This window comes from Pelophylax lessonae (genome assembly GCF_965119305.1).
Source record: "Pelophylax lessonae genome assembly, chromosome: 7".
Taxonomy (NCBI): domain Eukaryota; kingdom Metazoa; phylum Chordata; class Amphibia; order Anura; family Ranidae; genus Pelophylax; species Pelophylax lessonae.
The window spans coordinates 149,585,603-149,605,925 of NC_138774.1; the positions used below are offsets into that span (position 1 = coordinate 149,585,603).

The following is a 20,323-nucleotide window of genomic DNA, read 5'->3' on the forward strand; positions in this document are numbered from 1 at the left end:
GGGGGGCAGGGGATCGTGCTTGAGTTCCTATACCTATTTTCTGAGAAAAGAAGCCATGATTAAAGGGAGGCGGCACAATCCAATTGTAGTGTGTGTACTATAAGAGATGCTCAAGGTTTCATAAATTTGCATAAATATAATTTGCAAGAAAAAAAAAAAAGTAGCAAAAATACAATGCTGTGATTTTTTTTTTTTTTGGTTATTTAGGTCGTTTTGGATCCATAATTTAAGGTGCCGACTTTGGAGATGAGGACTTCAGAAGAGCAAGCAGCCACCACAGTGTTGCAGAGACTGCTGCAAGAGCAGCTACGTTACGGGAATCCTAATGACAACCGTAACCTGCTGGCATTGCATCAACAAGCCACAGGGAACGTTCCTCCCTACACTGGTGGACAAGTACCTCAGAACGAAGGACTGTCTTCTCAGGACTCCCAGTTAATTCCACATGCTGCCCGACAGGAGCCACAAGGGCAGGAGATCCAGGTGGAGAATATGATGGAGAAGCAGCTACCACTAAGAGCTCAGAACAGTGAAGACCTCCCTACTTATGAGGAGGCCAAAGTTCAGAGTCAATATTTTCGAGGACAACCTCATGCTAGTGTCGGAGCAGCTTTCTATGTAACTGGGGTGACCAATCAGAAAATGAGGACTGAGGGTCGTCCTACTGTTCAGAGGGTTAACACAGGAAAAGTTCACCAAGACGATGGTCTAAAGGACTTAAAGCAGGGCCATGTACGGTCTCTGAGTGAGAGACTTATGCAGCTGTCACTGGCTACAAGTGGAGTGAAGGCCCATGCTCCTGTTACCAGTGCCCCTCTTTCCCCGCAACCAGGGGACTTCTACAAAAATTCTGGGTCCAATGAACTGTACAAAAACTCTTCCCAAAACGGGGGGCAAAAGGTGATTGAGCATAGGGGTCCTCCACCGGACTACCCATTCAAAAACATTTCCACGCTCCCTTCACATGGGAAAGCCAAGGAAATGGGTTTCCATTGTGGGGACCCCAGAGCCAATCCACAAAACCGCTCAGATGGACCAATGGTTCGTTACCAGCCCCCTCCAGAGTATGGCTCTTCCAGGTAAGCAATTTAATTGTAAAGTAATAAAAAAAAGGTGAACAAAACTATGTAACTACTGTTCCATTTTATGTATTCCTACAATTCTCCCAGGCTTTGCCCTCTGAACTCAGGACATGATTGAGCATAGAAAGGCCTGGCCTCTTAGGTTACTAGTCTGAACTGACCCATAAATTAATGTCAGGGCCCATAAGCATGCCCACAAATATAATACTCTAGTTTATGTTTTTGAAACGGCTTTACGCTCCCCTTTATATTTCTAGATACTGGTAGCAGTGTCTGTGTGGTACGCCAGAAAGGAGTATACTTTAAAATGGAAATAAACTTAAAAAGGGAAGTGATTTACTATTTAGAAATATTAAAGCGGTATTAAACTCAAAATAAAACATTTATTATATTGCAGCGTACCAACACTTAGATGTGATGGCTGCATTCGTTTTTTATTTTCCTTTTTTAGGCCCTTTATTTTCACCTGGTGATCCAGCTAGTGAGTCTGTTTTTCAAAAGGCCAAGCTCTCTTCCAGATGTATCAGTTTACATGGATTAGACAATTTGCCACTGATTGGTACTTACAATGGTCAGCTTTTATCCTAAAAGGAAATAAAACTGTTTGCTGTAACTGTTGTGTAAGTGTTAGCTGGAGTTTGGCCTCAATTTGTTAGTGTATCTAAATTTGCTAGTACCTTTTAACTACCCCCAACTGACAAAGCTGCTGTTTGCTTTGTCCCCTGTTCTCCCTTATCCAGAGTGGGGGGCTCTCTACTACAGGAGGTGTGTTACTTACCAGATCACCAAGGGGGGAAGAAAAAGGCAAAAAAAAAAATTCAGCCACTGCATTTACGGTTTGGTAAGCTGCAATATATACAGTTTTGGGTTTAATACTGCTTTAATTGTAACCAAGCAGTACCTTGATCAATCTTTTTGGTCTAGAATTCCTCCTCCAAAATTAGCAGTGTACTTTTGTTATGTGAGGGTACCTAGGCCCTCCTGTGCCCACAGCCTCAGAGCTGTATATTTGCAGATATGATCTAAGGCACTACTGCCCTTGACGAGTTGTGTCTGGCGATCTGGAGGGAGATTCGGTTCAGTCACTACTGTGCTGCTCGCTGTTCTTGCTAGTGGTTCTGAATTGAGAAGGCAAAGCCCTGCCTCTACTAAGATGGCCACCTCCACATAGAGAAACTGTGCCCAACAGGGCATGGTTAATCAGCAATGGGTAAAGATCAGCAGTAGGGAGATCACAGGCTATACTTGTTACTTGTCTTCTGCCCTTGGACTGCCTCTTTTATTCTCAGCTTGTAGAGGTTAGTCCCTCAACAGACAGGGGTTGATTTACTAAAACTGAAGAGTGCAAAATCTGGTGCAGCTGTGCATGGAAACCAATCGGCTTCCATATTTTAGGCTCTGTTCACATCTTGGCGTTGCTATTACAGGCGTTTTTATGGGCGTTTTTACAGGCGTTTTTAGATTGACTAGAGACCAATGGAAACCGCCTGTAATCTGCCCAAAAAGAAGCTCATGTACTTTTTTGAGCGTTGGGCGTTTTGCTCACAGTGTCAAAACGCTCAGATGTGAACAGGGGCCATTGAAATGAATAGGATTTGTCTTGTTGGGCGTTTGGAGAGCTGATCCTAGAGCAAAAAAACGCCCCCAAAACGCCTACATGTGAACGTAACCTTATTGTCAAAGCTTAATTGAACAAGCTAAAGTTAAAAGCTGACTGGCTACCATGCATTCTCCAGTTTTAGTAAATCAATCCCAGAGTGTTTGATGTGGAAAGTACTTCTTGGCCTGTTGGTCTAGTATAGTCAGGAGGCTGGTGGTGATTTGGTTTCTATATATATTGGTGGGCCGGTTCACACCTGGAAGCGCACAGGGATGGGTTTCTGTCATGTGGGAACAGTGCATTTTCATCCATTTAAATGAATAGGCTGAAATCCCACTGCACCACACCGTATGCACTATTTAAAACCGCACTGCAACCGGATCGCATAGCACATCTGTACCATGTAATCCAGTGCAGGTAAACGCACTGCATTTGCGAACTGCCTTTGGGGTGTCGTTAACATTGCATTGGCATCTGCTGCAGATTGCAAGTGTAGTGTGTTTTGAACGTAGTGCGGGAAATGCGCATGAACCGCGTCCTGGTGTGACCAGGCCCTTATCCTTAATTACTTTATGTTCCTTTTAATTGAAATGAGTGAGCCTGTTCTCTTTTAGAAGTTCATTGTACTTTCCTGCTTGTATGCATCAGTGTTCAGTGTAAATATTACTACAGATTATTATTTATTTGATCTTCGGGGAATTCATGTCGAAAAGTCCCTGGTTTGCTTATTCACCTGTTGGTAAAAGGTGTTATTCACCTGTCGGTAAAAGATGCTTGTCATTCCTGGGAGGGCAGTGTAGACTCTACTCCACCATGGTGATAATTGCTGTTTATAACGTGTGGGAAGTCTTGCTAACCGGACGGATGAGGCTCCTGTTATGATGGGGTTTGTCTTCAACAATGAAGGAAATATTTTTCTTGGGCTGACACAGTTTATGATGTGAAGGCACTTGACAGGTTTTGAGGAGTAGAATGTTTACACCACAAAGCAGCCAGGAGAAGATCTTATGAGACACCTTTTAAATATTTAGTGTGTGATCATAAATCCTGAAGAGGAGAGAGTGTCTGTCTGTCTGTCTGTCTGTCTGGGGTTTGATGACAGAACGCTGTATACTACTAGTCTATATCTCATCCTTTCAGCCTTTCCCATTGTATAGTGCTGCAGTCATTTTCTTTAGTCTGAAATGGTTTCTAATGTTGAATAGGTGGCACTTAGCAACTGTATGATGGGAATTTTTTCCTTGGCTTCATTTCTGTTCAGGAACAATAAAAGGGAATATTTCCTGATCACAAGCTCTGTACGTACAGTGCAGCAGAATGCAAAGGCTGCCCATTAGGTTCCCTTTTGTAAATTCACTGCTTGAGACCTGAGATGGCCATTACAAGTAGCCACACTTATTAATTTAAATGGTGCTTTATAGATGCAACAGCATTATACAGGGTTGTTTTTTTTGTTTTTTTGGTAGACCTAATCCCAATCTATATATACTTACAGGAGATCACCTTTTGAAGGGTTAATAAACCCACAACAGTAAAGTCTGTATATGCAAAAAGCATGCTGCCTCTACTTACTGTAGAACCTAAGGGGTTAATCCTGTGCATTGTGTAAAAATGCTGTTTGATCCTGTCTTCCCTGATCTTCCTCCTCTTCCATTGTCCCCAATCTATCTCCCGATAGAACAGAGCCTTTGGAGTCATTCTGCACATGCCCTGTTTGGTGTGTATTGCTAGAAAGGTTTTTTTTTTTTCCCTTGGGAGGGTGCCTGTGATCAGCACAAGGCCAATCAGCACTGTCCAGAGAGAGGTTCAGGGGTCATGCAGCCTCATTGGACAGTCGGAAGACAATGAAAACTCCTTCTACAAGCTTTAACCAGACACTGATCGAAATACTGTTGATGAGAGAGTATTTAGCAGTTTATATTTACTAAAATAATTGCATGTCCATGTTCTGTATACATTGGGAGACCAGCAGTGGTGGGATTCAGCCGGTTCGCACCGGTTCTATGGAACCGGTTGCAAACTTTCTGCAAGTTCGCAGAACCGGCTGAATCCCTCTAAGCTGGCGGCCAGGGAGCAGCAGAGCAGTGCGCCCCGAGGCCGAGCCCACCCATTCTGTGACAATATTGAATGAAAATTCGCTATTGTCACATGGATCCTCCTCCTGGCCAATCAGGGAGCGGGTTCTCCTGCTTCCTGATTGGCCGAAAAGGTGCCGTGCCATTCGGCCGAGGAGGCGGGAGGACTGAGGAGACGCGGGGAGCCAGCGACTGAACAGAAGCTGCTGTGATGATCGTCCTTGAGGTAAGTAAAGGGGTCTCGCGGGGGGAACGCTGGCACTCTGCAATGATTGCGGGCAATGCTGTGGGCACTCTGCATGATCATTGGGGGCAATGCTGTGGCGCTCTGCAATGGTTGGGGGCAATGCTGTGGGCACTCTGCAATTATCATTGGGGGCAATGCTGTGGGCACTCTGCAATGATCATTGGGGGCAATGCTGTGGGCACTCTGCAATGGTTGGGGGCAATGCTGTGGGCACTCTGCAATGATTGTGGGCAATACTGTGGCACTCTGCAATGGTTGAGGGCAATGCTGTGGGCACTCTGCAATGATTGGGGGCAATGCTGTGGGCACTCTGCAGTGATTGGGGGCAATGCTGTGGGCACTCTGCAATGCTGTGGGCACTCTGCAATGATTGCGGGCGATACTGTGGGCACTCTGCAATGATTGCGGGCAATACTGTGGCACTCTGCAATGATTGGGGGCAATGCTGTGGTCACTGTGCATTGAAACCCCCTTTCACGCTGGTCTCTCTGCATTGAAAGGGGGGCATGCTGCTCTGGTCACTGTGCATTGAAAGGGGGGCACACAGCGCTGGTCTCTCTGCATTGAAAGGGGGGCATGCTGCTCTGGTCACTGTGCATTGAAAGGGGGGCACACAGCGCTGGTCTCTCTGCATTGAAAGGGGGCACGCTGGTCTCTCTGCATTGAAAGGGGGCACGCTGGTCCTTCTGCTGGTAAAGTCGGAACTGGTTACTAAAATTTTTGAATCCCACCACTGGAGACCAGATATAGTGAATGCAGGGTCCAGGGTTTAATAACACTTTAACATACTTTATGTACAAGCATTGCACATACACCATAGGATAATCTAGGGTTTAGACCAGGGGTCTACAAACTTTTTAGTACTAAAGCAGGGCTTGACAAATTTGCTTGAAATCTAGGAGCCAGTTTTGTTTTTGCGCATGCCGAATGGCCGGCTTCTGTCTGACCAGCTGCCATACACATGGGCCCAATGGTGGCCAGTTTTTTTAATGAACTGGTTGATGTTGCCTGGCATGTGACCCATGTGTACTTTCTGGGAGATATTAAAGGAACACACCAACCACCATGACCACTTCAGTGATTTGAATTGGTCATGGTGGTAGGAGTCAGAAACCCTGCACATGCTGGGATATTTACAATTATGTGCTAGGGGCTAGTTGCACCCCTAGCACATGTGCGGGTACTGCTGGCGGGAAATGCTGACAGAGTGTGAGGAGCGGCGCTGGAGGAAGCATGCAGAGCTTATGCTTCCTTTATCCGTCTTCTCACATGCTGAGTGCATTTGATATCACTCCGCCTGTGACAGGATGGAGCCAAAACTATACGGGAAGCATCCGCTCCGTTCTAATAGCTGACAGACACCTTTCTGACGCCAGATATCCCAAGTCTCCTGCGAGGTGCGGGAGTCTCCTGCATGCGAGTGCGGCACTTGCGGGTGTTGGGGAGCCGCAGCTCACATGCAGGAGACTCCCACACCTCGCAGGAGACTTGGGATATCTGGCGACAGAACCCGGCCACAGTGTAACCCAGGTGCCAGGCCGCTAATTCTAGTCGTCAATGCGACCTGGCGCCTGGGGTTTGTCTAACCATGTACTAAATTATTAGTAGTACTTTTTAGCACATCGTATAATTTTAGGTGCCAAAAATCAGTTTTATTAATGAGCGATACAAATTTAAATGAATGTTGTTTTTTTACTTGGAGTTTTTGTAATCAGCATGACATTATTCAAAACAGAAATTATTTCAGCAAACAAATTCCAAATCAACTTGAATTCCTATCAGAGCCCCTTTAAATAAGTCAAGTGACATTTGAGGGTCCCCTCACTTAGATCATATCATGGTCCCCGTCAGGATCCCCTCCCTTATATCCAGGTCCACTCCAGGGTGGATCCCCCTCCATTACGCTGCGGTCTCCGTCAGCCACCCTTCCTTATGTCAGGCTTCCCAGAGTTGGTGTAGGGTGGAGACCCCTGGTTTAGACTATTTGAAAGATCAGTACATTGTTGTGGAAACTGAAACATCTAGAGGAGAACCATGGGGAAAATATATAAAGGTTGCAAAGATTGTGTCTATGGTAGGCATTGAATCAGTGTTAATTTTGGCAGCAAATTTCAATTTAGTTTTAGTCTTAGTCTTAGGACTAAAATGGCATTTTAGTTTTAGTCCCATTTTAGTCTTCTGCAAGTGTTTTAGTTTTAGTCATAATTAGTTGACTAAAACGTCCTACATTTTAGTCGACTAAAACGTCCTACATTTTAGTCATCTATAATCGAATGGGTATAGTTCAATTGTAATTTGTAATGCATTATTTAAGCATTTCTCTACAATTTCCAAACTCATTCTATACTACTGCTGGTCCTGGAGTGAAAAATCTAATATGTTATTATTTATGGTATTAAGCTTTGGGCATGCACCAGTGTTAATTTTGGCAGCAAATTTCGATTTAGTTTTAGTTAGTCTTTTGACTAAAATGCCATTTTAGTTTTAGTCGTATTTTAGTCTTAGTCGTATTTTAGTGATCAGAATAGTTTTAGTCGACTAAAACTGTGTTAATTTAGTCGACGAAAACGTTTTAGTCGACAAAATTAACACTGCATTGAATTTAGACTTCACGCTGAGACCTGTACATTGTATATGAGTTGTTTTTTTTTTGTCAATGAAGCTTTAAAAATGTGTGTTTTTACATCAGAGTACTGGTGTGAGATAATCTGGGTTTCCCCATTAGATCCGCTGGTATGCTTCCTCGTGGACTTTACTGGGATCCCCCAAAACACTGATTACTGTGAGCTTGTAATGGAGTATTCTGTACTATGTTGTGACCTAAGATGTACGTACTTTTCAGTCTCTTGCTGGTTTCAGAATCTGTTGTGGAATGTTTGGAGCCTTCATAACCATCGTCACACGTGGAGGGAGATCAGTGCATTCGTGCAGAATTGGCTTTTACTTTTCGTTGCCATTGTTCGCATTCAGCAGTGATACGTTGGCAGGTTTGGCGCCATCTGTTTAAATCTGTGACTCTATGGCGAAGGGCGGGAGATAGATTCCTTTTAGTCAGAACACAGGGCAAGTGTATGCAGTTACCATGGAAGCCAACCAGAAATCCATAGTCTGGGTAAAGAAGTGGATTTCTAGTTGGATGTTTGGTGTCATTGTGCAGCATGGCTCTTTGTACTGTGCTAATTGCCTGACGAGTTATGTTTTTTTTTTTTTTTTATTGAATGACCCTAGGAGTTCAGCAAACTTTTGCAGTATTTAATAGACAAATGTGTCCTTTTAGTAGCGTGTGTCCTTTTTTATTTTATTTTTTTATTTTGTGCTTCGTAGGAACCTGTATTGTATTTTATTTATTTATTTTTTGTGCAAGAATACTTCTAGTCACTAATGATGGGATATGGGGACTTTGTACACTACGTTTTACTCCATTTTGTGGATTGTTTGCAATGCATAGCAGTGAATCTCCCTATGCACAGTCCAGTATTTCCCGATACAGATACGAGCATTCTATATTTTCTCAGTTTTTCCGTACCTGAACTGAATTTTGTTTTTCCTGTTTTATTAGATCATATAGTGTAAATGACCAAATATTGAATGCTGCTATTAATTGCGCTGAGGTTGTCTTTTATGATCTCATTAATGCATTAAACTAAACATTTGTGTGAGATAACTTCTCTGGTTACAGATAATTCTAAGATTACATTCAGAATGGTTTTAATTGAGGACCTTTTATGCCACATCCAATCCCCTGACCATAATGCTCTTATCTGCACATATTGTATCCAACATAAGGATTTTACAAAATACAGTAGGTAATCAATACAGCCAGAATAAGGAGAATTTAAAATGGCAGCGCTCTAAACAAATATTTATTACAGGTTTATACAGTGAATATAAAAACTCTATACAGTACACCCATTTTTTTTTTTTTTTTTATGTCAGGTTTCTGTGATGCAAAATGAGACAAAGATAAATGATTTCAGAACTTTTTCCACCTTTTTAATGTGACCTATAAACTGTACAACTCAGTTGAACAACAAACAAATCTTTTAGGTGGAGGGAAGTAAAATAAAAATGAAAAAAACTAAAATATGGTTGCATAAGTGTGCGCACCCTTAACCACTTGCCGACTGCCCCCCCCGCGCGCGAGTGAGCGGCAGACCCAATGTCCGCCGGCCACTCACGATCGTCGGTTACACCGGGAGAAAGGCAGGCGGCTAATGTAAACACAGCCGCCTGTCATTCTCCCCTGTGTAACAGCACAGATCATACGGTCCTGCTATGTAGGACTGTAGATCTCTGCTGTTAACATCACTAGCCACATCCAATCACAGTAAGAAACACGCCCCTAGGGACACATTTAACCCCTCTTTCTCTAATAAAGTTAACCCCTTCCCTGCCAGTGTCATTTTTACAGTAACAGTGCATATGTATAGCACTGATTACTGTAGTAATGTCACTGGTAACCCCAAAAGTGTCAAAAATGTCAGTCAAGGGTCCGATCTGTCCTCCGCAATGTCGCAGTCCCGCAAAAAAAATCGCAGATCGCCGCCATTACTAATCTTTCCCGTAGTCAGTAAACGCAATAACTTTTGCGCAAACCAATCAAAATACGCTTTTTGCGATTTTTTTTTTTTTTTTTTTTTTTTTTTTTTTTTTTTTTTTACCCAACATATGTAGCAGAAAACAAATTGGCCTAAACTGTTAAATTTTGATTTTTACATTTTTTTTTGGGGGGGGGGGGGTAATTTCATATAAAAAAAATGTGAAAAATATTATTTTTGCTAAATTGTCGCTCTTTTTTTGTTTATAGCGCATAATCAAAAAATCGCATAGGTGATCAAATACCACCAAAAGAAAGCTCTGTTTGTGGGGAAAAAAAGGATGTCAACTTAACTTAACTTTGGTACAGCGTTGCACGACCGTGCAATTGTCTGTTAAAGTCACGCAGTGCCGAATCGCAAAATAGGCCATGGTCAGGAAGGGAGTAAAATACTTTGAAGTACCTTTTTTTTTTTTTTTTTTTTTTTTTTTTAATACCCAGTCTTTTAAGGTATAAGTCTATCAGCATGGCACATCTTGACTTGGCAATATAATCAGATTCAGGTCTGGGCTCTGGCTGGGCCATTCCAAAACTTTAATCTTCTTTTGGCGAAGCCGTTCCTTTGATTTGGATGTATGCTTTGGGTCATTGTCATGTTAAAAGATGATGTTCCTTTTCATGTTCAGCTTTCAATATTGACTGGTATTTTGATCTGTTCATAATTCCCTCTACCTTGACCAAGGCTCCTGTTCCAGCTGAAGAAAAACTGCCCCAAATCATGATGCTGCCAACCACCATGCTTCTTGGTGTTCTTTTGATGATGTGCAGTGTTTTTGTGCCAAAACATATCTTTTGGAAATTATAGCCAAAAAGTTCAACCTTGTCTTCATCAGACCATAACACATTTTCCCACATGCTTTTGGGAGACTTCAGATGTGTTTTTCAAATTTTTGCTGGGCTTGGATGTTTTTTCTTTGTTAGAAAAGGCTTTCAGCTTCCCTCTTTACCCCATAGCCCAGACATGTAAAGAATACAGGAGATTGTTGTCACATGTACCACACAGCCAGTGCTTGCTAGATATTCATATATATATATATATATATATATATATATATATATATATATATATATACATCTTGCAAACTCCAAGCAGGTATGCTGTGGATGAGATTCAAACCACCAATCCTAATGCTGCAGAAGTTCTAACCGTTCTGCAACTGGGCTGCCTAATGTATAGACTAGAATATCCCCCATTTACATTATTGGTTAATCATGTTCAAAGCAATAAAGTTACTACACCTTAGTGCTAATCACTCAGGTATATCTGTCGACACCATAAATATGCTTGTTCAAACTGTTAGTCTGTACAAACATTAATAAAAAATGAATGTGCTGTAAGACCATGATTCAAAACCATCCTCAATAGTGTAGGTGGGGGATATATTAGGTGTAATATTTATGCTATTTGATTTTAGAGTGCGGAACTTTTATTTTATGCTATATAGGTGTGTGTGTTTTTTTTTTTTTTTTCTGCTGGCTGGTTTAAATCTTGTAACATAGGGAGAGCATGGAAGGATCTGTTTAGAGATATTGAAGATTAGTAAGAATTTTTTTGATCAGTTAGCAACATGTAGAGCTGGTTTATGGCAAACTTTTTCTTTTCTCCTGGCAGTGAATGAATCAATAGGGAGGGAAAAGTGAATGTAGGCAGGAAGGGCACTGGGCATTAAGGTCAATCTGTCACAAAATTGAAAAACCTGTTAAAGGTCTCTGTAAAGAAGTGATACAGTATTTCACCAGAAATACAGTTGAGGCAGTGCTGGAATTTAACACAAAATATTGACACTTTGGGCCCAATTTGGACATTTTCACTTGCACTCACAGAGGTGTACTCACTTTTGTTGCCGGTGGTTTAGACATTAGTGGCTGTGTGTGGAGTTATTTTGAGGGGACAGCAAATTTACACCGTTATACAAGCTGTCCACTCACTACTTTGCTACAATGTAAAGTCTCATTTCTTCAGTGTTGTCATATGAAAAGATATAATGTGATGGGTGTACTCACTTTTGTGAGATACTGTATTTATACTTGCTATTTTCAGCTCTTAGGCTGGCCATACATTATACAAATGTCTTCTATAGTTTTCCTTTTAGATTTACCAAAACCATATATTATGAGGTCAGGTCAAACCTTAACACTTTTAATACTTATGCAATCGGCAGGCCCTTTCACTACATAGTTGAAGGTAAATCTAAAGGAAATTGAATAAAGAAATAATATAATGTATGGCCAACCTTACTCCTCTGATCTTCATTGTCCTCAGGAGCGAAGGTGCCTTGAAAATCATTCTTCCCTGTTGTGTCCTGCAGTGATGTAGGGGCTGGAGGAGGAAACCACAGCGCCCGGCGGGTACCAGGAATCTCCCCAGAGGATTCTCTGGACACCTTGGCTGTGGAAGATGTGGGCAAAGATTGGTGGTGCGGGTGGCAGGATAGGTTATGTACCATCTCTTCTATACAGGTTTTTAAATTTGCAACAGGGTTACTTTTTTTTTTATTTTATTTTTTTTCCCCTTGAGGTGAAATTGATCAGCAAAACAAGTAATCAATTATTGCTCATTACATTCTTTTATTGTTAGGCCTGTTTGTATGATGTAAGAACATTTGTGGCCGATACAGGTCACAATCTAGGCGGAAGCCAACATTGTTTTTTTTCCCTTTCCTCTAAGAACTTTATTTCTGGAATGTGCCCTGCTTACCAGGGTGTCTCAGGGGAATACAGTGAGCATTCCATATACTATATTTTGTGTCGCCAAGCACCGAAAGTCCTTTCCATTTTTAAATAACAAACCCCTCTCTAACTAGCCTGTCACTTTAGATAAGTGTGTCTGTGACGCTAGTGTCACACAGGTCAGATGAATTGTATGAACAGAAAAGGGAGAAGGGTTGTTTTTCCTGTTTCAAGATTTTAAGAGCCGTGCCTATCGTGTGTGTGTGTGTGTGTGTGCGTTTTTTTTTTTTTTTTTGCCTCTGGCTGCAGTTTGTCTGCCCAGACACAGCAGAGAGTGCCAGGCTTAGTGTATAGACTTGGTATATTAACTTGACCTGAACAATAAGGAGTGATAAATATATTAAGATACCAATCTCATATATACACTCACCCTGCGCTTAAACAGATACAAGATGGCACAAAAATAAAATAAATGATATTGACTGAACGTCAAAGCAGCTGCTATAATAATAATGGTCAACAACAAAGGTGTCCGATAATATTAAATGCAAAAGAAATACAATCAAACACTAGCAGCGCTATAGAAAGCGGACTGAAGTATTAATTCAAAAGTCCTTCAACATAAAGATGGGTATTTCAGGTCCTGAAGTGGATAGGTTAAACACAGTCCTTTATAACAGGAAGGGTGTGAGGGGTCCTGACTGCAGCACCAGACTTCCACCACCACTTTGTGCACCCCCCCTATTCTTAAAACTCACCAGATGACAGTGAATCAAGATCCTTCAAAGTTTTCCACCACTTGGCTAAAACGTTGGACACTGGACCCACTTTTCCTCTATTATTCACACAATCTCCTCCGTTTCCAAAGACCATGTAAGTGAACAGAGTGGGGGCAACAATAGTGTAATTCCGCCAATGACGTTTATTAAAACACATAGCAAACAACACAGTGTAGCCCCTCTCCCCTCAAGATGTCTACTTACAGGAGGAAGCATATAGTGAAGGCATTGAGTGGAAGTAAAATATCCGCTGGATGACTCTGTACCCAAAATTATGGGGTCTGGGAAGAGCTCCGGCGTGTCTGTAGGTGTCCTATGCGACCGCGCACAACTGCTCTGACGCGTTTCGTCTTCCGACTTCAACAGAGAGCCCGTGTGCGCGGCGCGGTCGTGGGCTATTTACAATGACGCCGGCGCATGCGCATTCGCGCCCAATCAAGCGTCACCCGGAAGACCAACTGCAATGTGCATTTCCGGTGGTGATCGCTCCGCCCAGAGTCACGGCGCCAGACTCACGTCACACCGGAAGTGCGTCACCGATGTAAACATCCGGTCGGCTTCACTGACAGTATCACACGAGGAGATCTCCCTGCGCTGGTCGATCGTGTCCCGCATCTCATAGGCACGATACTTGCCACATCTATGCGTAAGGGAGTTGTCATCTGGCCGTATTCTAAGCCGAATAACAGGAACTCTAAAATTACTTGGCCTAGGTTTATAATTTTTAAAAGCATAAATAAATTACACTGAATGCCATTCACCGTACATACAAACAATATGTCATCATTACATAAACATGTATAAAACTCATTCACAATCTCATGAAAATGAGTATAAAGTAAAATTAAATTAAAAATGGAATTGATATGATAAGAATCCACATTACTAGCAAACACAAATAAATTAATAAAATAAATTAAAATCTCCCAAAAGTGGGGCTAAATGACACAATTGATATATATGTCTAAAAGGTAAAAATTCAAAATTATGTGCGGATATAAATAAACATACACCAAAATAAGACTCATAGTTCAGTAGTGGTCTGATAAACCACCATTTATAGAAGGTTATTACCAAGATACTTGTAAGGTATTGATTAATACGAATATAGAATGAAAAGGCCCTTAAATCAGCAGGTGCAGTATATTTCCACTGCTCCAAAGAGATGTATATGTTGTACCCAAACATCAATAATTGCTAATAAAGCAGTTGATGTCTAGGTCAACGTTGAGTCCCCTAGGGTGCAGGGAATCCGTCAGGTAGATCCAATTTGTCTCGCGTTTCGATATTTCGCGGACCATGTTGGAATTCCTCCAAACTGGATCAACCTTCTCCACACCCCAAAACTTCAACATAGTTGGATCCTTGTTATGAACGTTTCGAAAGTGTAAGGATAAATTGTGATCTTTGAAGCCATGGGCACCTCCAGGGCAAACGAAAAAAAAAAACCACAAACACTTGGGCCTTGTTGACACCTGAGCGTATTTCAGCTCGTAAAATGTTCATCTCTGAAGTCTCAAAACGCCCAACTAGCAAAATCCCATTCATTTCAATGGCCGTTGTTCACATCTGAGCGTTTTGTTGCCTGAAGCTCAAAAAAAGTACATGAGCTTCTTTTTTGGCAGTTTACAAGCATTTTTTTTTTTTTTAGGCCAATGCCTGCCTCCAAACACCTGCAAAAAATGCCAGAAAAAAAGCCCAAAAAAAAACCGCCTGAAAACGATACGTTCAGGTGTAAATGGAGCCTTACAGTCCATCTCTGACAGGCACATTTTCCCATGTTTTTTTTTTTTTCTTTAAAGACTTGCAAGTACAGGAAAATTTCTACTGGACAGCCAGAAATACATTTTGGCTCCAATTTTATTTTGTGGAGGGACACCACATGCGACTTGTGTAATGTGAAATCCCATGTTGGTCAACGATGGCGGTCTTAGCACTACTGAAGTCGCTCTGACTTTATAAAAGGTTCCTGTACTTCAAGGCAACTTCTTTCCGACTTGTGCCCATAGAGTTTGTTTCGCTTACCTTGTTTTTAATGAAAATTAACTTGCCTTCCTTCCTCCTTATGCGGCCGCGGCCCCCGACGTCACTTCCTTCTTTGCACTTTGCATTGCCTCCTGGGAGATGAAGTTGCCTCCCAGTCGGATCCTCATCTATATTAATGTGATTTGGATCCGACATTACAGGAAGATCACATAGGCATTCCCTGAAAGTTGCTTCAAAGGTGCACCAAGTAGTACTCAAGTCGCCTGGCAGTGTCTCACCATACGTTGCACGACTTCCAGCTCGCGGCAGTGTGACCCAAGCCTAAGGGCTCCTTTACTCCAATGCAGTCCCAACTTGTATCATTCAGTTTTACACCGGTAAAGTGGTACAGTGGTGCAGTTGAATTAAACCAACCCCGGGCTGCAAGAGAAAAAATTGTTGCAGTGGGACCCCCCACACTGCTAGAGTTAAATGCTTGATAAGTCTAGGGGGAGATGAGAAGGCTGCATTGGGTACCTTACACCCATTCTGGCCAGCACCGGAGCTGTTCTCTTCTCTCTCTTGCACCCTGGTTTGTCTTTTACTATCATTCTGTACAATGACTTTTGGCCCTGCATTGCACATGAAGGAAACTGGCGTGCGTCCCCAGCCAGAAGCACTGGAGGGAAAGCTTTGTGGGGCCTGGTACACCACTGGAGGGACCCAGCTGGAGCAAGAGGTAAGTATTACACCTTATTTTTCTACCTCTAGGAAAAATATGCATTTACCTTGCAGTGTGGGAAGCCTCACTGCAAGATTATATATGTGTGTGTATATATACAGTATCTCCCAAAAGTGAGTACACCCCTCACATTTTTGTACCTTTTGTACCTCATGGCAAAGAATTCTGAGGACCTGAAAAAGGAATTGTTGCTCTACACACTGACACACACATAATGTAAAAATGAAAGGGGTGTTCTGCATTTTTGTATTTTCACCAGTGTCCTCACATGTTCCTTTTTGGCATCAGACCAGTTAATGAATCAGTTTGGCATTTGTAAGATAATTCTGTAACTAAGCTCATGTCAAAATGAACTGCTTATCCACATTCCTGGATTGCAGTGGCTACTCCCCTGAAAAAGCTGTTAGGCTTTTGTGGATTGATTTTGAAACATATTTGCCTATATCTGTTTTTTGAATTGGTGGGAACACCATATCATTGAATAAGAATTGGAAAGCATGGTTTTGTGCATGTTGGTAGTTTAAAGCTGCTCTGAATTTTTTTCCCCAAAATCTAGTAGGCCCTAGTTACCATCTTGTAATATTGGGGGCCAGAGATCACCAGCAGCTGTTTGTGAAAGCAAAGCGTGTTTTACTAATTCCTCTAAAACAGGTAACATAAATGGCTTCCTTCAGCACAAAAATAAACAGTTCATAGTTCCAACGAATCAAAGAACCAAGCAACTGGCTGACCACCAAATTCTTGGTGACCCCCCCATACTGGGGTAGGGCTTCTCCGTGCTTTGGGGTGCCGGGGGCAGGCTGCAGGGGTTCAGCAATGAATGTACACTATATATGTAAAGCGCTGCATAAAATTGATAGCGCTGTAGAAGTACTTGTAATAAATGTCTCCGTTACCCTTGCCTTCACCGAATGATCTTCTGCTTTATTTTTTGCATGCTAGTCTTTTATTTTGAAAATGAAGAGGTTACTAACGTTACAAAAATTCTCGTAAGACAGACAATTCGGAAGTGAAGTATTGTATTTTTTTTTTTTTTATCATTCATGGTCTTGGTGACACGATTTTTTTTTTTTTTTTTTCCATACAAATACTAATTACGTGAAAATAGTTTGTTGTGATATCTTAAAAAAAATATCATGCTTGTTCCTTCTGATATTTTCTCATGAACTTTCACGATTGGCTCTCAAAAGTTGTTTTCTAATGAATAGTTTCATCAATGAGCGCTCCAGATGTGTGTTTTTTTTTTTTTTTTCTTGATTATTCTCATAGTGTGTATGGGCCTTTAGCCTGGGTTCACACTGAGGATGGGTTTGAAACGTGAGAGTTTAGCTGAACTCGTGCGATTTCAGTCCGACTTGGGGGGGGGGGGGGGCAATTTGGCAGACATCTCTGCAGGTTCCTGCACAGGTCTGTTGAAATCGGCCCTGCAAAGTCGCCAGAAGTAGTGCAGAAACCACGTTTGGGAATCTGTGCGGCACTGCAAAGTAAGTTTTGCACCAATTCGGACAGTGCCATTGCTGCCAATAGGCTCAGATTTGGCAAGCAATTTGACATTTTGAAACAGCTCACTGTGAACATGAGCTTACAGCTAGTGATCTTCTCCACGCTGCTTCACTGACACAGGTGTTGATTTCTTTCTGCTGCCTCTTCAAGCCCCACTTGCCTGGGGCTTACCCTCTTCGTGACCTTCGAATCCTGATAGTGAGGGTTTGGAGGTTTTTCCCAACCTCTGAAATTCCAAGTTCCCTAATACAGACTTCTCTATGCAGAGAGTACTGGGCATCGGTCCTCTCCAGCCAAACGTCCTCCAAGAACGCCTTACCCTGCATGGGCGAGAACCCTTGAGTACTCAGCAAATCTCTCCAAAACTGTCACTCCCTAAAGGGACCACAACTTGGATATCAGGGAAATTATACTTGTTCTCCAGGACACATTCCCAGTGTCCTGTACACCCCTACAGTCCATAATGGACTCTATTGCCATTGTTGGAGCTTCTCCACATAGACTAACTTCTGATGTGCAACATGCCACACTCTGCAAAGTGCCTGGAAGTGGAACCTGTCTACCCCTGCGCTCTGTCATTTGACAGGTAAGTCACATGATAAAGAGCAGGTTAGGCGAAGTTCAGCTTTCTAGCTATTTGTGGTTTGAAGCTGTATCTGATTATACATTGGATAATTGGAATATTTTTGAAACCTCTTTAACATCTGTTTTACATTTATCACTTTAGATCTGGCAATGTTGTACCAGTGATGTGAGTTTGAATATTTTAAGTGCAGAGAAATCGTGGATGTTGATTATTTTTGGGCAGGTTCAGGCATCTCTGATCCATGTAGCCAGGATCCGTATGAAGTCCTAAAATCTTAAAGCAGTATTAAATAAACAAGGAAACATTTTATTATTGAATATGAGATGCCTGGTATTTTTTTCTTTTTTAGGCTTTCTTCGGTTTTCTCTTGGTGATCTGGCCAGCAAGTTTTGTTTTTTTTGTTCTTATAAGAAACAAAAAAGTTAATAAAAAAAATCCCCCAAAAAAAGATTTCCGCAAATCTATCAGTTACAGAGATGAGGTAAACCATTTTACCTCTGATAGGGGTGCTTACAATATTTGGCTTTTATTTATTTATGTAAAAACTTTACCCAAAAGGAAAAACAAAACTGCTTATATACTGTGAGTGGCAATTTGGCTTCCATTTGCTACTGTATATAAACCTGCAGGTACATCTAACACATCCCCCCCCCCCCCCCAGACTGACAATGCTGCTGTCCAAAGGTGCCCCTGTGCTTCTTCATCCAGAGTGGGGGCACTCTAATGCAGAGGGTGTGTTTGTTGGCCAGATCACCAGGTGAAACTAGAAAGTGGGGGGTGGGCCTAAGAAAAGAAAATGAATGCAGACACCACATCTGGTTGGTAAACTGCAATATATTACATTTTTTAGTTTTGGGTTTAATACTGCTTTCAAGTACATGCATGACCGCCTATACAAGTACCAAACCTGGTCCGATGCCATACACAAACCTCATAAAGTAAATAAACTTACTTTACCTCTCTAGATCAGAGGGTCAGCAATCAGTGGTCCGTGAAAATTTTGGTGGTTCCAAGGGGTTCTGCCACAAATCAACTTTGTGGCAGATGAATACCACCCAATGTTGTTTCCAGTGTTCTCAATGCGTGCTGACAGTCAATACTGTTAGCGCACCTTGATACCTGATGCCTCCTCTGTAGTTCTGGCTCCTGTGACCTCAGAGGGAGGCACTGGGAGTAGTACAGTGAGCAGGAGGTGAAGGAGGGGACTTCAAATGGCAGCTCTGATCAGACTGTGGGAGAGAGTACAGAGCTCAGGCACATGGCTGGATAAGAAGGTGCATTGCAATAAATCTATGTAAGGCAGCAGTGTGATCCAGGGAAAGGGAGGCTGAGAGCCAGAGCATTGTGTGTGTGTGTTAGTTAGGGATGCACCGAAATGAAAATTTTGGGCCGAAACCGAAAAGGCAGGATGCCCTTGGCCGGAAACCGAAAATGACTTTTCTCTATCGCTCATTGACAGACGTAGTCTTCTTGATTCTCAAGAGCTGGGTTATGTTGTCTCCGCAGGAGTAGGACTAGGCAGAATGACAAAATGTTCTGGCTCCACCCTAGGGGGCAGTCCCTGAGGGTATATCCTCCCTCTCTCTGCTACAGGGAATCAGTTTTTTTCTGTCTAGTCAGGAGTAAGGACCTAAGTTCCTTGCTGGGATCTTTTGGTCCTGGCAAGACTTTTTTTCTTAAGAAAAAGACATTTTTTAGGTAGTTTTCTCCAGTGTTTTTTTCCTGTGAGATCTTCAAGCAAAAATGCCGGACTGGGCGACACTTGTGGTCACCCCAGCCGGCCTACGAGCGCGTGCAGACCAGGCATTGCGCTTGGTCGGCCGCGACATATTCAAGTAAGTATGCGGGGCCGGGCGACGGGCTGGATGTGAGATCCAGTGGTCACCCCGGTTTCTGCCTAAAAGCGCGTGCAGACCAGTGCGCTGAGTCGGCCGCGACGGAGTCCCAGTAAAGGGACTGACTTTGCGAGTTAAAAGCTCGCTTGGACGCCAGGACCAGAGAGTCGAGGCGTCCACAAACCCCCACCTCGGTGGAGAGGGTATTATGAAGAGAGGGTGCCTGTCGGTTCGGTATGGTGAGTAAACGTTCCCTTTTTTCCTCATTTATGAGGCAGTATATATTATGGGCCCCTCCATATATGGTCAGTATATATCTGACACTTACAAGTCCCCCTTGTAATACAGCATGTGTTTGTGGGAAGTGGACTCGGTTCAAGAGCTAACACTCTACCCAGCAGACTGTAACATTACAGCAAACATAGGAGGTATAATCCTACCTTATGTGCAGTGTATCTCTGTAGATCCATATGTCACCTCTCAGCAGAGTGCAGGTGGATGTGCTGGGAAGACGATATCGGCGGTCCGCCGCCATTTTGCCGTAGACCGTATGCATGTATGTCCTCAGGTCACGCCGGCCGCCATGTTTTTGGAGTCTTATGTCTCTTCTATGGGGGCGGCCATGTTTTGTGAGCCCAGCTT

At 42.6% G+C, this 20,323-nt stretch overlaps 1 protein-coding gene across 1 annotated transcript in view; it reads left to right on the top strand.

Annotated features, from left to right (window-relative positions):
• Positions 1-218: 218 nt before the first annotated feature.
• Positions 219-20,323, top strand: part of AMOT (angiomotin) — an 81,754-nt gene continuing 61,649 nt past the window's right edge. Inside the window, exon 1 of the mRNA XM_082264276.1 lies at positions 219-1,079. Coding sequence (XP_082120402.1) covers positions 247-1,079 — 833 coding nt within the window. The 5' untranslated portion in view covers positions 219-246. The remainder of the gene's footprint in view (positions 1,080-20,323) is intronic.